The following is a 16338-nucleotide window of genomic DNA, read 5'->3' as shown; positions in this document are numbered from 1 at the left end:
GAGGTGCTCTAAAGACTAGCCAGGGTAAAACCAGACTTGGGACAGAGGGTGGTGATGTTAGATGTCCTTTCTCAGCCCTCTTGACTGCCCAGGACTTCTGCCCCCAACCACCTTTTTCTCCCCATCCTGCCCCAGGACAGCCTCTTTCTAGGATAGCCACAACCTGTCACCACCTCAAAGCAAAGAGCCTGTGCTTTCCCCAAAGTGGGTGAGCAGTGAAAGATTATTCTGTCCTAGGCAGTTAAGAAAGAATTTATTGTTCCATTTAATTAACTTAAATCGCTGTTGTGCAGAGAGGAAAAAATGGGAAGGAAGATCTCCTGCCTACATTTCAGGGAGTGGGGCACACCTGGGTGCTCCCGCCTTCAGGTCTTCTCCCTGGGGCCCTGGGCTCAGGAGGCACCCTGCCCCCTTCCCTGCTACTTCACACCTCTGCTCCCACAACGAGGCCCCACAGCAGAGCTGAAACCTGCTTCACCCACCCTAAGGGCAGTGAGGACCTGAGACACCCCAGCTCTGGAGTTCACACATTCCCCTCCAAGGGTCCCAGATATGCTGTCCAGTTGGTTATAAGCTCCCTGAGGGCAGGGTCTGTGTTTGGCTAATTCTGTACCCTTAGTGGGGCCTGGCACAGAGTGGGCCCCCATACATGTTTGTTGAATGAATAAATGAATGACTGACAGAGTGAATGAATGGATGGGTTTTCATTTTTCTGACCCCTCTGACCATGGGGTCCCACCAGGACATTTTGACGGGTTCACTTCCTGTTCCCCGTTTTCCTGCATCTCTTCCCCCTGCCCACCAGGAGCTCTCTTTTGCTCTTGGTCTTCCTTCCTGCACTGATCTCCACCTTGGACTCCAGGAGGCTGTGCTGAAGGAAAAAGTGTTTTGGGGTGGAAAGTGCAGGGCTGTGCTCCTGTTCCGAATCTGACAAACTTGCTCTGTGACCGTGGACAAGTCTCCCTCCCTTGTCCCCATGCCTCAGTTTCCTCATCTGTGAAATGAGGAGGGCAGTGTTCCCTACACTCCTTTCCAGGTCTGAATATGCTCTGACTCCAGGTTTTACAGGAGAGTAGAAATTCAGACCTTTAACTCTGAGGCCAGAGAGATCCACACTGGTATCTTTTATTTGCCCCCTCCTACCCGTGTGACCTTGGGTAAATCACTTAACATCCCTGAGCCTCAGTTTCCCCATCTGTAAATGGGGCTAATAGGGATGAAGTATTTATATTCTAAAACTTTTGGAGAGATTCAACAATACGGTGCATTTCAAACAGCACAGGTCCAAACACACGGTAAGCCGTTAACCAACGGTAGTGATTAGTATTACTCGACTATGTATAAGTTGCTTCCTTCCTGACTTGGCCTTTCTCTCCAGAAGTGCCCCCTGACTGGTTTGCCTGCCCACCCAGGGTGTGCACACCCACTTTCCACCACCACTCTATTCCCAAGAGCCAGCAGACACCTGCGAAAGTAAAGTTTGCATCACTGTCGCTGATGCAGATTTGCTGAGCGCAGGGAAGGGAGGTGGGGGGCAGGCAGTGCCCTGGAGCACCGCTACCTCCCATCCTGGTCTAGCCTCCTTTTCTGCTACTCACACATTCTTTCCCTCCTCCTCTTGATATGATTCGCTCTCGATTCACTCATTAACATTTTCTCATAGCTCGTGCCTTCTCGGCCTCCCGCTGTCCCTCCTACTTAACTTCCTCTCTCTCCCGGTCTTAAGCTCTCCACCTGTCTCAGTCTTCCCTAGCCTCCATTTTTTCCTCCTCCTCCCCTTCCTTTCCCTTCCCTTCCTTTCTTTTTCCTTCCTCCCTTCTTCCCTCCCTCTCTCCTTCCTTCCTTTCTTCTTCTAAATTCCAGCTTTGACTGAAGACGTGCACAGTGCCAGACCCTGTGATTTTTCTCATTTAATCCTTCTCAACCCCAAGAAGTGGAGCCTTTACTATCTACCCACCATACAGATGCTCCAATCCTGGGGTGGTGCCCCTGGGCAGGTCAGCCTGTTTCCCTGCCTGTCCGGCCTCCCTTCTTAGGCCCCACCACCGCATGGATCCTCCAAAGGAGGAGGAACAGGTTGACTTTGCCTCTTGACCTCTAGCTCCGGGCCACAGCCTGGCTCCCCGAAAGCTGGCAGTGGAAACTGGGGGGTAGACACCAGTGGGGGCCCTGTCAGTGGGGGGCTCAGGAAGGGTGGAGTTTGGTTCTCGCAAGGGAATGGAGCCCGACTGGGGCTCTGATCCAGCCCCTGACCCTGGGAACTGCTCAGCCGTGAGCTGTGAGCTGCTCCCGGACACTGGGAACCGGTCCCTGAGGGGGTGGGAGAGGCATCTGCTACCCGGAGAGACAGAGCCGAGGTGTTGGGGACAGCACGGTGACACCAGCCACGCGGGTGCCACTATCAGCCGTGCTCTCGCTCAGCCAGCTCTCTGACAAGTGTAAAGTGAGGGGGATTTCAGTGTCAGCAGCAAAGTGATGTCCTTTAAGAAGCTGCATTTTAAAAGGGATGTGAAGAGGGTCGGGAAGGCAGAGTGAAATCATCTGACGGCTGGAAATTAACTTCTGTTAGAAAACTGTGAAAGGTTTTGGGGTTGTTTTTCCTGGAGAAGTGACTGCCTTCCAAGGCCATGAGGGGTGGTTTAGAGGGGCCTGCTGGACCACCGAACCCCAGTGAGCAGGGAGATTCAGGGCAAGGACTAGGAATAACCATATAATCATCCATTAGCTGGGCAATGGCCCTGCCTGTTTCTTTGTCTGTAAAAGAAGGGAATTAGACAAAATCAGAAGTTTCAGACAATGCCTGGCAGCCAAGGGACAGAAAATTCTGTTTCTCAGGCTTCACCTCAGAGATCTGGGCTCGGCGGGCCTGAGGGGAAACTTGGGAGTCTCTCTATTTTTTTAATGTTCTCCAAGTGATTCTGAAGTGTCACCAGAATTGAGGGGAACTACACTAGCCCAGTAGTTCTCAAGTGGGGGCAATTTGGTCCCCCACGGGACACGAGGCAACATCTGGAGACATTTCTGGTTGCCACAGCTAGGGGGAGCTGCTGGCACTTTGTGGCTAGAGACCGGGGATGCTCAGGGCAGCCCCACAGCAAGGAATTACCTGGTCCCAAATGTCAACGGTGCTGAGCAGGGGAAACCCTGGGTGGGAGGGTTTTGCAGCTCCTTCCCAGCTCTGAAAACACTCACTTGCCTGCCCATCATGGAAGTTGGGAGTGTGGAAGGGAGATGGTGATGGGAAGGAGAATGCTGGAAAGAAGGAGAGGACATGAGGGAGGAGCCTGCAGGACAGGAAGAGGCCCTGATCTCACCCTGTGGCCTTGGACCCGTCATTCCCCCACCTCCTAGCCTCAGCCCAAAGGCAGGAGACTGCTGGGAATGACCCCTCCTGGCCAGCTGAGGAGATGGGAGGTCCTTCCCCTCACTGCTGTCCTGGAGCCCCCAGGCCTCCTCCTGGGGGGGTGTGCACAGGAGATGCAGACGAAGCAGGAAGGTGGCCACCTGTGGGTACAGCCAACGCTGGGGATCAAGCAGCACAGGGAAGGCACGTACGCAGCCTTTTCCTGGAGCCAGCAACTGGGGTTGCCCAGCTTGCCCCTGGGCGAGCTCCTCGGAGGCAGAAGGCAGAGCTGACCCTGGAGAAGTCGCGCTCCCTCATCTCGGGGGAGCCCAAGGACGAGGGCTAGAACCAGCGTGGGCTGAGTCCTGTGAGCCTTGGGGTGAGCCCACCACAGAGGACGGGCTTCCCGTGTCTCACCAGAGCTCTGTGACTGTCATGTGTCTCCCCAACCCCTGCCCTGACCTTGGTGGGTGACAAGGTGCAGGTTGACGAGTGAGAACGAAGCGGGGGAAGGGGCCCACCCAGAACCTGCCAGGTGGTAAGGGCTCTGAATAAACCAAAGGTTTCCACCCTCCTGGACAGGGGTTCTTCCTGCTTCCGGCAGCCCAGCCCAGCCCAGCTGCTACAGCACAGAGTCTTACAGCAGGAGGCGCACAGGTACAGGGCTGGCCGGCAGCCAGACTCCCTTGAAAAGTGAACCAGAGATTCTGGGCTATGAATCCTGGCCCCAAAGGAGGGGTTTAGATCAGTGCTGCTGAAAGGGTGGTGGGGACCGTGCGGGACTGCGGACTGTTCGTTACTGAGAGTCAGCACCTGGAAACGTTGATATGAAGGTGTCTTTGCTGTGATCTCATTGAACAGGGTCTAGACCACTCCAGATGTTGTCCAGCTCTCCAGAAGAGTCGTGTGGTGCAGGCTGCATGGTCATTGTGCACAACAGGACCACATGCCATGGATTGGAAAGACCCATGTGGGCCTTCCCTACAGCTAGTTTGAGAAGCCCTGCTTTAGCTGGAGGAGAGCACACGATGGCCGGCTCACCAGGGAAGGCCCCGTGGAGGAAGAGGGTCTTGAGTACCAGTTGGGCTCAGTGTCAAGGGGAGGAGTTGGGGGGGAGTGGGGGACAGAGTGGAGGCTGGGGGAGGGACCTCACCAGGGAAAGCAGCAGGTCCCACTCACTGAGCTTCAGGGGGGACAGGCCCCTCAGCACAAAGGCATTTCCTCCTTTATTCTCCATCGTGGTCCAGAGGAAGACCAAGCCCAGAGAGATTGTGTGACTTGCCCAAGGTCACCCAGCCAGGAAGTGGCGGAGCCAGCCCCAGTCCCAGGCCTCCTGCTTCCTCAGCTCTAGGCACGGTGCTCCTCCCCCAGGAATGCTCTGCTTCTCAGGAATGTACATGTGCCACTGCATGGGCCCGGAGTTTCACAGCCTGGCAGTGGTGTTCACTGTGAGGTCACTGGGACCCAGCAATCTGGAGAGAAAGACACCAAAGTCTGCCCCACACCCACCCTTAGGGAGCTAGAGGGTAGGGATGTAGATTGAGAGACAAGATCCCATGGAGGGAGCCAAGAATGGGATCATTCCCTTGCACCAGTGTCCTCTGCCCACCTCTGCCTTGTCTGGCTATTCCTGCCTCGTAACCAGCAGAACCGGGACAGCGGCGGGGAGGGAGCCCCAGGCGGCCACCAAGCCTCCTCCTCAGCCCCTGCTTGGGGACTAAAGTGCCCTGGACCTGCTCTCTGAGGACCCCAGGTTCTGAGAAAGTTCTTGCATCTCTGTCCTCAGCCCAGCTCCAAACCTGCTTCTGGCAACGTCTCCTACCAGCCCTGCCCGAACCCCTCATGAAGCAAAATGCTGCCCTTGCTTTTACACATGGACAAATGCCTCCAGTGCTACGGGGACCAGGGATGGAACGTGGGGCAGGACTGGAATTGCTAAATGTTACTAAATGGCGCCAACAGCATAGCATTTGATAAGCCACTGAGTCATAAATCCACTTGCAGAGCCAGGGGAATCTATCTGTCTAGCTTGTCATTTCCATGTCTCCTGTCGCCATAGCACCTCCACACACACAGATAAATGTTCAGCGGGGAGATGCCCTCCATTGAATTCAGCATCTATTGTGTGCCTACGGAGCTTGGAGTACTGGGTTAGGTGCTCGGGACACAGTCTTGTTTTTGTTTTCATTTTTAAGGGAATCCTCCTGACCCGGCAGAGCTCAGAATCTATGGTGGGACAAGGGCTTGGGTTAGGTGAGAGTGACCAGAGGTCCATGCGGGGTGTGGTTGGTAAATGTTTTGAGCATCCTGTAGGGGGACAGACCAAAGAGCTGCAGGGTCCCCTGTTGTTGGAGAGCCCAGGCTCCACCGTGAGCCGGAGGCTCACATGAGGGGGAGGAGGGCAAGCAAAGGAACGACCAGTGAGAGATGGACTTAGACTGGAGGGCTTCCTGGAGGAGAGGGTAGTGATGGTTCAGGGAGAATTTGGTGGACCTATTAGACAGGATTGATGTAGAGAGACTGGGGGGACAGAAGCCCTAGGAGGAGGAACACTACGGCCAAAGGCAGGCGTCGGGCAGAAATGAGTATTCTGTGGAGGTAGGAAGGAGGGCTGGGGCAGAGGGCCAGAAGAGCCGATGGAGAGATGCGGGGAACATCTGGTTTTTTCACCCCTAGAGTGGGACAGGAGGACTCCATGGGGTCGCGTGTGTGGGCGCGGGCACAGAGGCGGCTCGGTGAATAGCCAGAGAAGCTGGGCGAAGTGGAGGGAAAGGGCAGGAGGAGGGGGACAGGCAGGGGCTCAGACCACGCCCAGGACACAGCCCTCCCTCCAAGGCCCAGCCTCTCGGGCTCCCAGCCAGGCATGTGCGGCCTGGGGCGCGGTCACAGAGGCTGTCCAACCTGCCATCCACCCCCACTACTGACCCCAGGGCCCTGGGGGCCCAGCTGCTACTCCGGGAGTCAGTCCTCCAGCCCTGGCCCAGGCAGGAGGGAGCTGCCCACCTGTCTCATCGGTCTGACTGTGCAGCAGCCTCTGAGCGGGTAGCAGGTGGGGGGATGCTATTAGAAACACTGCAGAGGACTCCCTGAGGATCCCAGCGTGTGTGTGTGTGTGTGTGTGTGTGTGTGTGTGTGCGCGCGCGTGTGTGTGTGTAAGAAAGAAAGAGACAGACTGCACACTGGGGGCCCGGGTAGAACCTCAAAGGCAACAGGCTTTGTTCCTTCTGAACTGGGTTGGGAGAGCCCAGCCCTGGGGGCGCTGGAGGGTGTGGGGTTGGCGGGAGCTCCTTCCTGTGGGCAGGCATCCGCAGCCTCCACACGGCATGCCTCAGGGCATCCCTGCTCTCCGGGGCTCTGCTGACCCTGATGGCTGAGGAAGGCTCCTGGCAGCAGATTAGGGAGAATGCGGGGAATTCTTGTAAGAAATGGAGAGGGGAATGGGACTTCCTTGGCGGCGCAGTGGTTAAGAATCCACCTGCCAATGCAGGGGACATGGGTTCGAGCCCTGGTCCGGGAAGATCCCACATGCCGCGGAGCAACTAAGCCCGTGCGCCACAACTACTGAGCCTGCGCTCTAAAGCCCGTGAGCCACACATACTGAGTCCATGTGCTGCAACTACTGAAGCCCATGCACCTAGAGCCCGTGCTCCGCAACAAGAGAAGCCACCGCAACGAGAAGCCTGCGCAGCACAACGGAGAGTAGCCCCCTCTCGCTGCAACTAGAGAAAGCAGCAACCAAGACCCAACGCAGCCAAAAAAAAAAAAAAGAAAGAAAGAAACTCTTAAAAAAAAAAAAGAAATGGAGAGGGGCGTTTCCGGTAAAGGCCATCTCTGGCCTCACTACCAGAGGCACATGTTCACTTGGCCGCTAAAGAGAAAGTACTAAGCAAGAACAGCCAAAAAAGACACGCAGGTCTTTTTCTTGCTATCACATCTTTCTCTCTCCCTTTCTTTCTCTCTCCCTCCCACCCTCCTCCCTTCACTTTCCTCCAGGTCCTTCTGTCCTCATCTCTCTCTCACGCCAACTTTAGCCAGTGGTCTCCATCTCTGCATCACCTTTGGTTTCTTTCTGTCTTTCTGCATGTCCATATCTTATATAATAATAAAATCATCTATCCTGAGCAGGCCCATGGGCACCCAGCTGGGCCTTTGCTTCTGACTGTGGGGTCGGGGCCCTCAGTGCAGGGGGGCCTTCTGCCCCTTAGACAGCCCGGGGCTTTCCCTCGACCCTTCCCCAGGGTAGCCAAAGCCCTCCTGGGCCTGGTTTCCGTCTCCAGCCTACACAGCCCAGCCCCTCATCCCTGGCCATTCCTCCCTATCCCACCCAGCTCTGTCCGCACTGTGGCGGCGCTGCTCCAGGAACAGCTGGTATCTCTGGAAATCACGGAGCCCTTCACACATCCTGCCAAGGAGGCTGGGGAGACACGGATGAAAGCAGGGGAAACCCTGCTGTAAATGGAAATGTTGCAGCCATCGCTTGCCCTAGCCCATCACCCTGGGCAGCGTGCCCTCCAGCTCTTCGGCTCCATGCACCTGCCAGGGGTACTGAGCAATACACTGTCCCAAAGGCCTGACCTCCCAGCGCTTAAAGGTTCAACTAAGTCTCCCACTGTGCCTCCGGGTAGCCTCACTACCTCTTAAAACTCGCTATGGGTGGGCTCCAAATTGTAGTCGGTCAGCCTAGAACAAACCCCGTCTCCCTGGTTCTTCAGGCACAGAAGCAGCTGGACCAGTCTGGCCAGTTTCTGTCCTGGGCTTTGACCTAGGCGTCCTGGCTCCCGGCCAGATTGGCTGGAGGATGGGAACAGATTGACAGGTGAAGGGGGGCAGGTGTGCACCCCACAAACCTCATCTCTAAGCACCTCACTGGGGCTGCTCCCTGGGGACCAGCGGGGCCAGGGGAGGAATTGTGATATTGCTTGAGTTTATAGGGAAGAAAGAGCACCCACAAACATCTTCATCTGTCCCTGAAATGGATTCATGGCTCCTGGGCGGAGAGTTGCCAAAAAACACATTCGGCTAAAGCATTGAGTCGGTGGTTCTGTGTACATGGGACCCATCTCCCAGAACTGCATCTCAACACACCCATTTCACAGAAAAGGAAGTGCATGTCCGTATTCCCCAAATCTTCCTCCTTCCCTTCCTCCCCTCCTGCCTTCTAGCTTCTCAGTTTTGTTGAAGTTGACACCAATTACTCTGAAAAGAAATGGTTAATAATCTGTTGCTTAATGGAATCCAGTTAGTTGTTTTAAAATAATTGTTTGTGTCAGTGACTTAATCATTCTGTATTATCCTCCTTACGTGTCTCTACTTTTTTTTTTTTAAAGATTTAATTTTATTTATTTTTGGCTGCATTGGGTCTTCGTTGCTGCGTGCGGGCTTTCTCTAGTTGTATGTGGTGAGCAGGGGCTACTCTTTGTTGTGGTGCGCAGGCTTCTCCTGTTGCGGAGCACGGGCTCTAGGCATGCAGGTTTCAGTAGTTGTGGCATGCGGGCTCAGTAGTTGTGGCTTGCGGGCTCTAGAGCACAGGCTTGGTAGTTGTGGCACGTGGGCTTAGTCGCTCCGTGGCATGTGGGATCTTCCCGGACCAGGGATCGAACCTGTGTCCCCTGCATTGGCAGGTGCATTCTTATCCACTGCGCCACCAGGGAAGTCCTCATGTCTCTACTTTTAATGCCAAATGTTTTCACATGTCAGAGATGTTCAGAGGGCCAACAGCAGGCACCTCTGTCCTTTGCCCTTTGAGCTTGGCTGATGGCAGGTGGCCCCATCCCTTCTCCCCAGGGTCTATGAAAAGGACCCTGGGGCAGGAGGAGATTCTACATTGCTAAGTACTCCTTCCTCCACCTCCCTTTCCCTCACCACTCCTCTTTTTGCTGTTCTTCCTCAGATTGATAAAATTCAGTAAAGATTTATTAAGTGACTACTATAGTTAATATTTATTAAGCACTTACTGTGTGCCAGACAATGCGCAGTTGTGCTTAATTTCACACTTGACATCTCATGAAGTCATTATGATTATCCCATAAAGTAGATACTATTTTTCCTCTTTTTTTTTTAAACAGATGAAGAAACTGAGGTTCCAAGTGATAACCAAGCTTCATAGCAGAATCAGGTTTCAAGCCCACATCTGCTTCACCTGATGTTCCCATCCACACAAGAAGATGCTGATTGCCACATTGGGTGGAGTGAGGGCTGGCTGGCCAAGAGCGACAAGTCGGAAGACAAGCATTTAAAAAGGACTTGATGATGTTACTTCCAAGGGACTCTGCTGACAGGGGCCCCCGAGGATCTAAGTAGACAGGAGTCATTTGTAATTAACAAATTCATTCATTGAATATAAAACTGCTGCTAAGACTTGGCCTTAGCTCCAAAATGGGCTCACTCTTCCTTCTGTTGATGCCATGAATGGTTAGGTAGAGTCAGATCTGGGAGAGATCACTCCACCTTCTCTTTTCACAGAGGAGGAAACAAGAAAGGCCCCAGGTCACCTGCTAACAACCTGCTCTCCTCCCGACCAGCCAAGGCCCCACCCTCAATGGATTCTCCAAACCACCAGGTGCTGCATTGGCTCTTTGTTGCTTTCTTTTCTTTTCTTTTTAACATAACCATAGTGGGCCTCAGGGGGGCAGTTCCAGTCTTTTCTGCATCAGAGATGGCTTTTCTGCCAGGATGGTTTTGGCATCTCTCAGTCTGTTTGGACGTGACACCTGCATCTCATGGGAACAGCAACGGGTCCACTCTGATCATGCAATACTAAACTGAAGGAAGCAGCAATAACACCATCCAGCCAGCCAACAAACATTTGTGAAACGCTTATCACATGCAGTTGATTCTATGACGGGTGAAAGATGCAAAAATGCTACATGTTGAATGTCCAAGAGCTTCCTAGCTGTTTTTTCCTGCATTATCTCATTTTCTCTGAAGAGCAGTCACCTTGCAAATTTTTCTGAAAGCAAACTCTGTGCCAGGTGCTGTAGGCACTTTGTGTGTGTATTAACTCATTTCATCCTTACCTCAACCGTTCAAGTTAGGTATTGCCTCCATTTCATAGCTGGGAACACTCAAGCTCAGAGAGGGTACTTGGGTCCAAGTATTGAGGTCCTGCAGCTGGGAAGGGGCAGAGCTGGGAATTGAATCTGCTGCACCCCACTCTTCTCATATGAGGTTGTGGCCCTAAGGAGTGTTTTTGGAAACAGATCTTGCACAGAGATGTGAAAGGTAAAACAGAATCTAGTCAAATAGCCCTGTTTACGGAGAAACGGTGGCTCAGAGAGGGAGGGTAACCTACCTGAAGTCACACAGCTAATTAGAGGCATAGCTGTGACTGATGTCAGGTTTGCCAACTCCCAGGTTGATGGTCCTTCCACCCCAATAGCTTCTAAAATGATCAGCCCTATACCTAACCCCTTCCTTCTAGGTCACATCATGGCCGGGGCTCAGGCCCATGGGCTTGTAAGCACCACGGGCACTTGGGGTGTTGCCAAGGGGCACCTTCGACCCTCCAAACTCCTTCTTCTGTGCAGCTGAACACCACTGGCTGCTGATGCTCTCCGAGGATGCAAATGTTAGAGAGGGTGAGAAATGGATTTTCCACTTGAGCTCGTCCTCAGCGGCCCTTGGTCAGTGTCCTGCTTTTCCACAAATCTATGCCCTCCTTAAGAACTGGACGGACCCAAGTCATGCCCCTCCCCAGGGCTGGACATATCAAATCCAGACGGCTTGGCCTGGCTGTCAGCCCCCCTCTCCTCCTTTGCCCCTGGGCTGTGACCATGCCAATTGTCCCCACACCCCATGGCTCACTTTTTTGCCCTCGTTTTCCCTCCTGCCCATGCTCCCCTCAAAACCCGGCTCCAAATTATTTGTCAAAGAAGCAATTTGGAAATGGCCCAAATGTGCACAGATATAGACATGGCAAAAGAGCATCCCCTCACAGGGAATATGCAGATGTTGACGATCTCCCTCTGGAGGCTCCGGAATAACATGGGACAGACTTGGGTTGTGACAGTAAGTGAGGGGGTGTTCCCAGTAGCCACAGCTGTGCCCAAACCTGCCCTTGAAAAAAAAGGCCTGCAGGGATTATTTTTTAAATGGCAACAATAGCTGTGTTAGGAGGGTGAGAGTGTAATAATTTCCCTCTCTGGTTTTCAAACTTTGCGTAATACTGCTAGATTGCTTTTATGACAAAAGCAATAAAACCAGCTCTCTCCGCAGAACTCACTTTCCTTTAATAGCCCACCAGGACTTGCCTTCTCCACTCCTCACACTCAGCCAAACCCACCATTCCGAGCCACACTTGGGTCTCCCTGCGAGGAGCTGTGGCTGGTGGGTAGGTGACTCAGACGTGGTGGGTCCCCGGCCCTCCCGTGGGGGCAGAGACAATATTTCACCTGTCTCCTTGGCACCCACGCACACTCACACATCCACACTCACACGCACATCATCTCTCCCTCACTGACATACACAACCACCCTCCCATGCACACACACATTCTCACTCATGAACATTCACGTACACTCTCCCCCAGTTCTCTGTAACCAGTACAGTGTGAGGCCCATGGTAAGGGCCCCAGAGTGGATCCTTTCCCAACACTGGCTGAGTTGTTGAGGACAGCGCCGGATTTTGGATGAACCCCACCTAGATTCAGACTTTGATACCAACAAAACCACCTGTGCTCTCTCTCATCTGGCAGAAGTCTAGGATGAGATTTTAGTGGCTTAAAAGATTTTCTGATAAAAGCTAACAAAACAAAGCCTTCGAGCCACAGTACCTGCGTCTGAATTCTGGCTCCACCACTCACTGGCCGTATCAGTGAGGAACAAGTAAAGGACAAGTTCCTTAGCCTCTCTGTGCCTCAGTAATAATTCCTACTTCCCAGGACTGTTATGAGGACTAAATGACTTAATATTTGCAAAGCAGGTAGAACACTACCCAACAAGTTGTATATGCCACATAAATAAAAGAAAAAGCAATTATTTAATTGAAACCACATTAGCTGCCCATTCATTCACTGCCTCTCACTCATTCAGTATGCATTTACTGAGCACCTACTGAGTTCATTAGGCCAGACATAAAGGGCACACATCTCACCACCTAGCAGGAAACACACACACAACAACAGAAAAAAAATTTTTTTTTCCTTTTAGAAAAGCATCATAATTCTAAGCAGAAATTTGCACATGATTCTAAGAAAGGCCAGAGAAAGAACATTTACCTATTACCACGTAAACTCAAAAACAAAAACTAAAACCTACAGTTCAATCCTTTGAATCCATTTAAAATGCTGAATTTGGTCTAACTGATTTGTGAATTTAGACCCAGGTTTGCTACACTCTAGCCTTTTGGAAAATATTCCCACTCAGTGCCATCTAGTCAAGCTCTCTGGATGTTTTTCCTCCTCTCTCCCTCCCCGGGTCTCCTTCATCACCCAGAAAATAATCTCTGGGTTCACCCCCAGTCCTCAGTTAAGGAGTGGGGGAGGGGATATGGGTTCAATCAGACCAACCCTTAGTCATTTTTAAAAACCAACTTATATATATTCTGGAGAGGGAAGGAGAGAATGGAGAAAGCCTCGGTAACTAGTAATGTCTCAACTGATGAGCCGGCAGCAGCTGCATTTTAAAATCTTGGTGGTTTAACTCAAACCACTTTGTGTGCTGATATACGTACAGTTTAATAATTGATGGAAAAATGAAATTCAGTCAGTCCGCACCCCTCCCCCAAATCCATTCAGTTCCTTTGAAGTTAATAGCTTGTAAAGGCGCTGAATCCAGGCAAGCTGGTGTCTGTGCTCTGGCGGTCCCCACTGACCCTGCGGAGTCCGTATCCTCAGGCATGAGCCGCGCTGGGCTCCCCCGCGGCGGCGCCGAGGCCCACCCACCCCTCCCTCCGCTGCCGCCTCCTTGCCTACACCCCGCAAGTCGAACCGCTTTGGGAATCGCCCGGCACCAGGAAGTGGCAGCTGTCACTAGCGGCGGGCCCGGGTGTCGACGCCCCAGCCCTTCCCCGGGCCCCAGAGCAGCCCCCGCCTCCCCAGAACTTCAGCGGACAGACGCTGGACGTGCGGTCTGGCGACTTTCCTAAACTCCGGACGCAGGAATCGCGTCGCCAGAGCCCGGGCAGGAGCGAGCAAGCTCGAGGACCGACCCGCGAGTGCAAAGGCTCGGAGAGCCAGCGTTGTGCTCCTGCGGGCGGGCCGGCGGCGGCGGAGGAGCGGTAACTACCGCCGGATGCTCGGTCTGCTCCCCGGAGATTGCGATATTGATCCAGGGCTCGCAGGCACCGGGGACATTTATCTCCCCGGACTTGCAGGGGCAGGAAGGAGCTCCCAGGAACAGGGCGGAGGCGTGCGGAGTGGGGGACCTGATGAGAGGGTGCTGGGGCGGATGGGGAACCCCTCTGCCGAGGCTGCTGTCTCGGGACCCCAGTCTACCCGGGAGGGTGGGAGGGGGAACCCTGCGTCGGTTCCCACAGCCTAGAGCGATTCCCCTCACAGACCTGGTTACCCGGGGGGGCTGACACCCCCCACCCCACGCCCACCTCCGCCAACATCCCGGCAGCTTCGCCACAAAGATTTCTTTTTTCACCAGTGTCGTCCCCCCGCCTCCCCCCGCCCAATGCCGGCTCCAAAGGTCCAGAGAGAGGGAGTTGGGCTGCTCCTCAAACCCCGGCCGCCCCCGGACCTGGGCACAGTTCTGCTCAGTGACACCCAGTCTTCCGCATCACACCCATAGCCCACCTAGCCCTGCGCGCCCGGAGCTGCGGGCCCCCAGTGCTCGAGGGCTGACCGGCTCGCTCTTACCTTGACGAGCCGGAGCTGCAGGCGCCGTCCCATCCTCGGGCTCGCTCGGTCACCGTCCTGGATGCCTGGGTCCCTCGGACATCCCAGAGGGGCCGGCCGGCGGGTGAGGGCTCGGGCTGCGTGGGTGGGCGGCCAGGCTCCTGTGTCGCCGCGGGTGGCGGAGGCGCCCGGCTCCGCGCTCCCCGGCCCCGCAGCCCGGCCCGCCGGGCTCTCGCTCTCCCCTTCCCGGGCGAGTCCGGCCGCCGCTTTCTGACTCAGCCCGGCCCGCAGCTGCCTCTCGCCCGCCGGGAGCCCGCCTAGCCCCCGCCGCCTCCCCCGCGGTCCGCGCCGCTAGTCGCCTCGGCTCCCCGCCCCTTCGCCTGGGCGTCCCCTCCCCTCCGCTCCTCTCCTCTCCCCTCCCCTCCGGTCCCTCCTCCGCGCCTCGCCCCTCTGCTCCCTCCCCCGCCCCGCCTCCTCGGTCCCCTCTCCTTCCCGGGGCCGGCTCCCCGCGCCCTCGCGGCGCTGACCCCCTTTTCCCCGAGTGCGGGTTTGCGGCAGTCGGCTGGGCGCGCTGGCAGCGCTCGCGGCCGCCGCAGCCCGGGGAGAAGCTGGCGGGTGGGGGGCCGGGGGCGGGAGAGGAGGCAGCCTCCCGCCTCCCGCCGGATTTCAGGTTGGGGCCTGGGGAGTCCAAGGTAGTCTGAGGGGACTTGGGGGGCTCAGGTGAATCTCTAAGAGCGAGGCTCGTGGAGGCTGGGGAGTAGGGCAGCCCGGACTGAGCAGAGGCGCCGCGGAAAGCTGGTGAAGCTGGGAACTGCGTTCGGGCAGTTCCCGCCCTGCGGCGGGCCGGAAGGTCCCCCCGCCCCCACCTCAGCAGGGCCGGGGTGTTGGTCCAGACGCCCTGCGCCTTTGGAACTGGCACGCCAGGTGCGCTCTGAGGTGCGAAAGCTCTGAGGGAGGAACCCTTCTCATTCATTCATTCATTGTCTTTCATTCGTTCGTTCATCTTTCATTCATTCTACAAACTAAGCGCCTGCCCAGTTTGGTCCCGGCAAGGAGCTTAACCTGGGAACCCCAAGACCAGGGGAGATGGCGGTGCCCTGCAGGACTCGCCGGCCTGTGAACGCCGCGGAGGGGGAAAGTCGAGCGCGCATTGCGCTACGAAAGGGACGGCAGCTTGGAATCCAACGGGCTGGGCGAGGAGGAGGTCACAGCGCCCCCTCTCGGCCGAGCCCTCAGGGTAGGGTCAGCCGCCCCGCCAGACCTCCTGGCTTCCGTCCAGCTTGGCCCCCTAGCTCCCCATCCCGCCCCCAGCACTGGGAAGCAGCTCCGCCTCCCCCAGCCCCTTAGACGTTCCCCTCCAGCTCTTCCAGGCGGACAGAACTTTTGACTTCTATCTCTTCCTTCCTCCCGCCAGAGCCGAAAGGGGAGGTAGAGAAGTGACTCTACCCCACAGAGCCTCGGCCTGCAGCGCCAACCGCAGACCCTCGCGAGGAAGCGGGAGCGCTCCGGGCGGAGCACGCTCCCGGAGGGGCGGTCAGCCGGCTTTGCAAGCCAACTCTGAACCCAACCGCCCTGGATGCTGTGCCCTGCCGCGCCCACCTTCCACCTTCCGCCTTCTTCCTTCCACCCCCTTCTCAGCACACCGAGCAAAAGCCAGCACATTCATGGGTCCAACTGATTCTTCATTTAGACAGGGAGTTTTTGCTAAGAGGTCTTGTGAGGAAGCTGAGGCGCACAGACAGGTGGTGACACCGGCCCAAAGTGACATAGCTGGTAAGCATAGTCCTCGGCCTCCCGGAGGACTGGGCCCTGATGGGGTTTGGGGCTCTGAAGTGGGGGAGGGGCGGTGCCCAGGAAACCAGCTGGTCACACTGGCTTAGCCACACTGGGTAGCACTTTCTAAATGAAGCACACAGTCCGGAGTCTTGAAAAAACCCCATTTGGTTAGTGCCCCAGAGCTGGCCATGCTGACCTTGGCACAGATTCACCCCAACCAATCCCAAAGAGATGGATGCACCAACCAGATTGCCAATTAATTGTTTTCAACAAAACTTACATGCAGGGTAGTCCAGTATAGTGCAGGTTCTGCAGTCAGCCTGAGTTTGAGTCTAGGCTGTTCCGCTTACAAGCTGTATAAACCTGGAAAATTACTTAACACTGCCTCAAATTTCTCATCTATAAAATGGAGGTAGGACTACCTACCTCACAGGTTGGG

At 55.3% G+C, this 16338-nt stretch overlaps 1 protein-coding gene and 1 long non-coding RNA gene across 3 annotated transcripts in view; one reads left to right on the top strand and one right to left on the bottom strand.

Annotated features, from left to right (window-relative positions):
* CRHR1 (corticotropin releasing hormone receptor 1) overlaps positions 1 to 14471 on the bottom strand; it is a 50204-nt gene extending 35733 nt beyond the window's left edge. The window contains exon 1 of one of the 2 annotated variants that reach the window (XM_028164917.2): positions 14145 to 14471. In XM_028164917.2, the coding sequence (XP_028020718.1) occupies positions 14145 to 14177 (33 nt within the window). In that variant the 5' untranslated portion in view covers positions 14178 to 14471. The remainder of the gene's footprint in view (positions 1 to 14144) is intronic. The other variant, XM_007175845.3, reaches the window with a different exon arrangement.
* LOC130706001 (uncharacterized) lies at positions 14117 to 15881 on the top strand. Its single transcript, XR_009006409.1, has 3 exons — positions 14117 to 14247; positions 15151 to 15360; positions 15538 to 15881. It is a non-coding gene; the product is annotated as an uncharacterized LOC130706001 (long non-coding RNA).
* Positions 15882 to 16338: the final 457 nt, after the last annotated feature.

The sequence above is a fragment of the Balaenoptera acutorostrata genome, chromosome 20 (genome assembly GCF_949987535.1).
Source record: "Balaenoptera acutorostrata chromosome 20, mBalAcu1.1, whole genome shotgun sequence".
NCBI classification, from domain to species: Eukaryota; Metazoa; Chordata; class Mammalia; order Artiodactyla; family Balaenopteridae; genus Balaenoptera; species Balaenoptera acutorostrata.
This window is presented reverse-complemented; position numbering and strand designations above follow the sequence as displayed.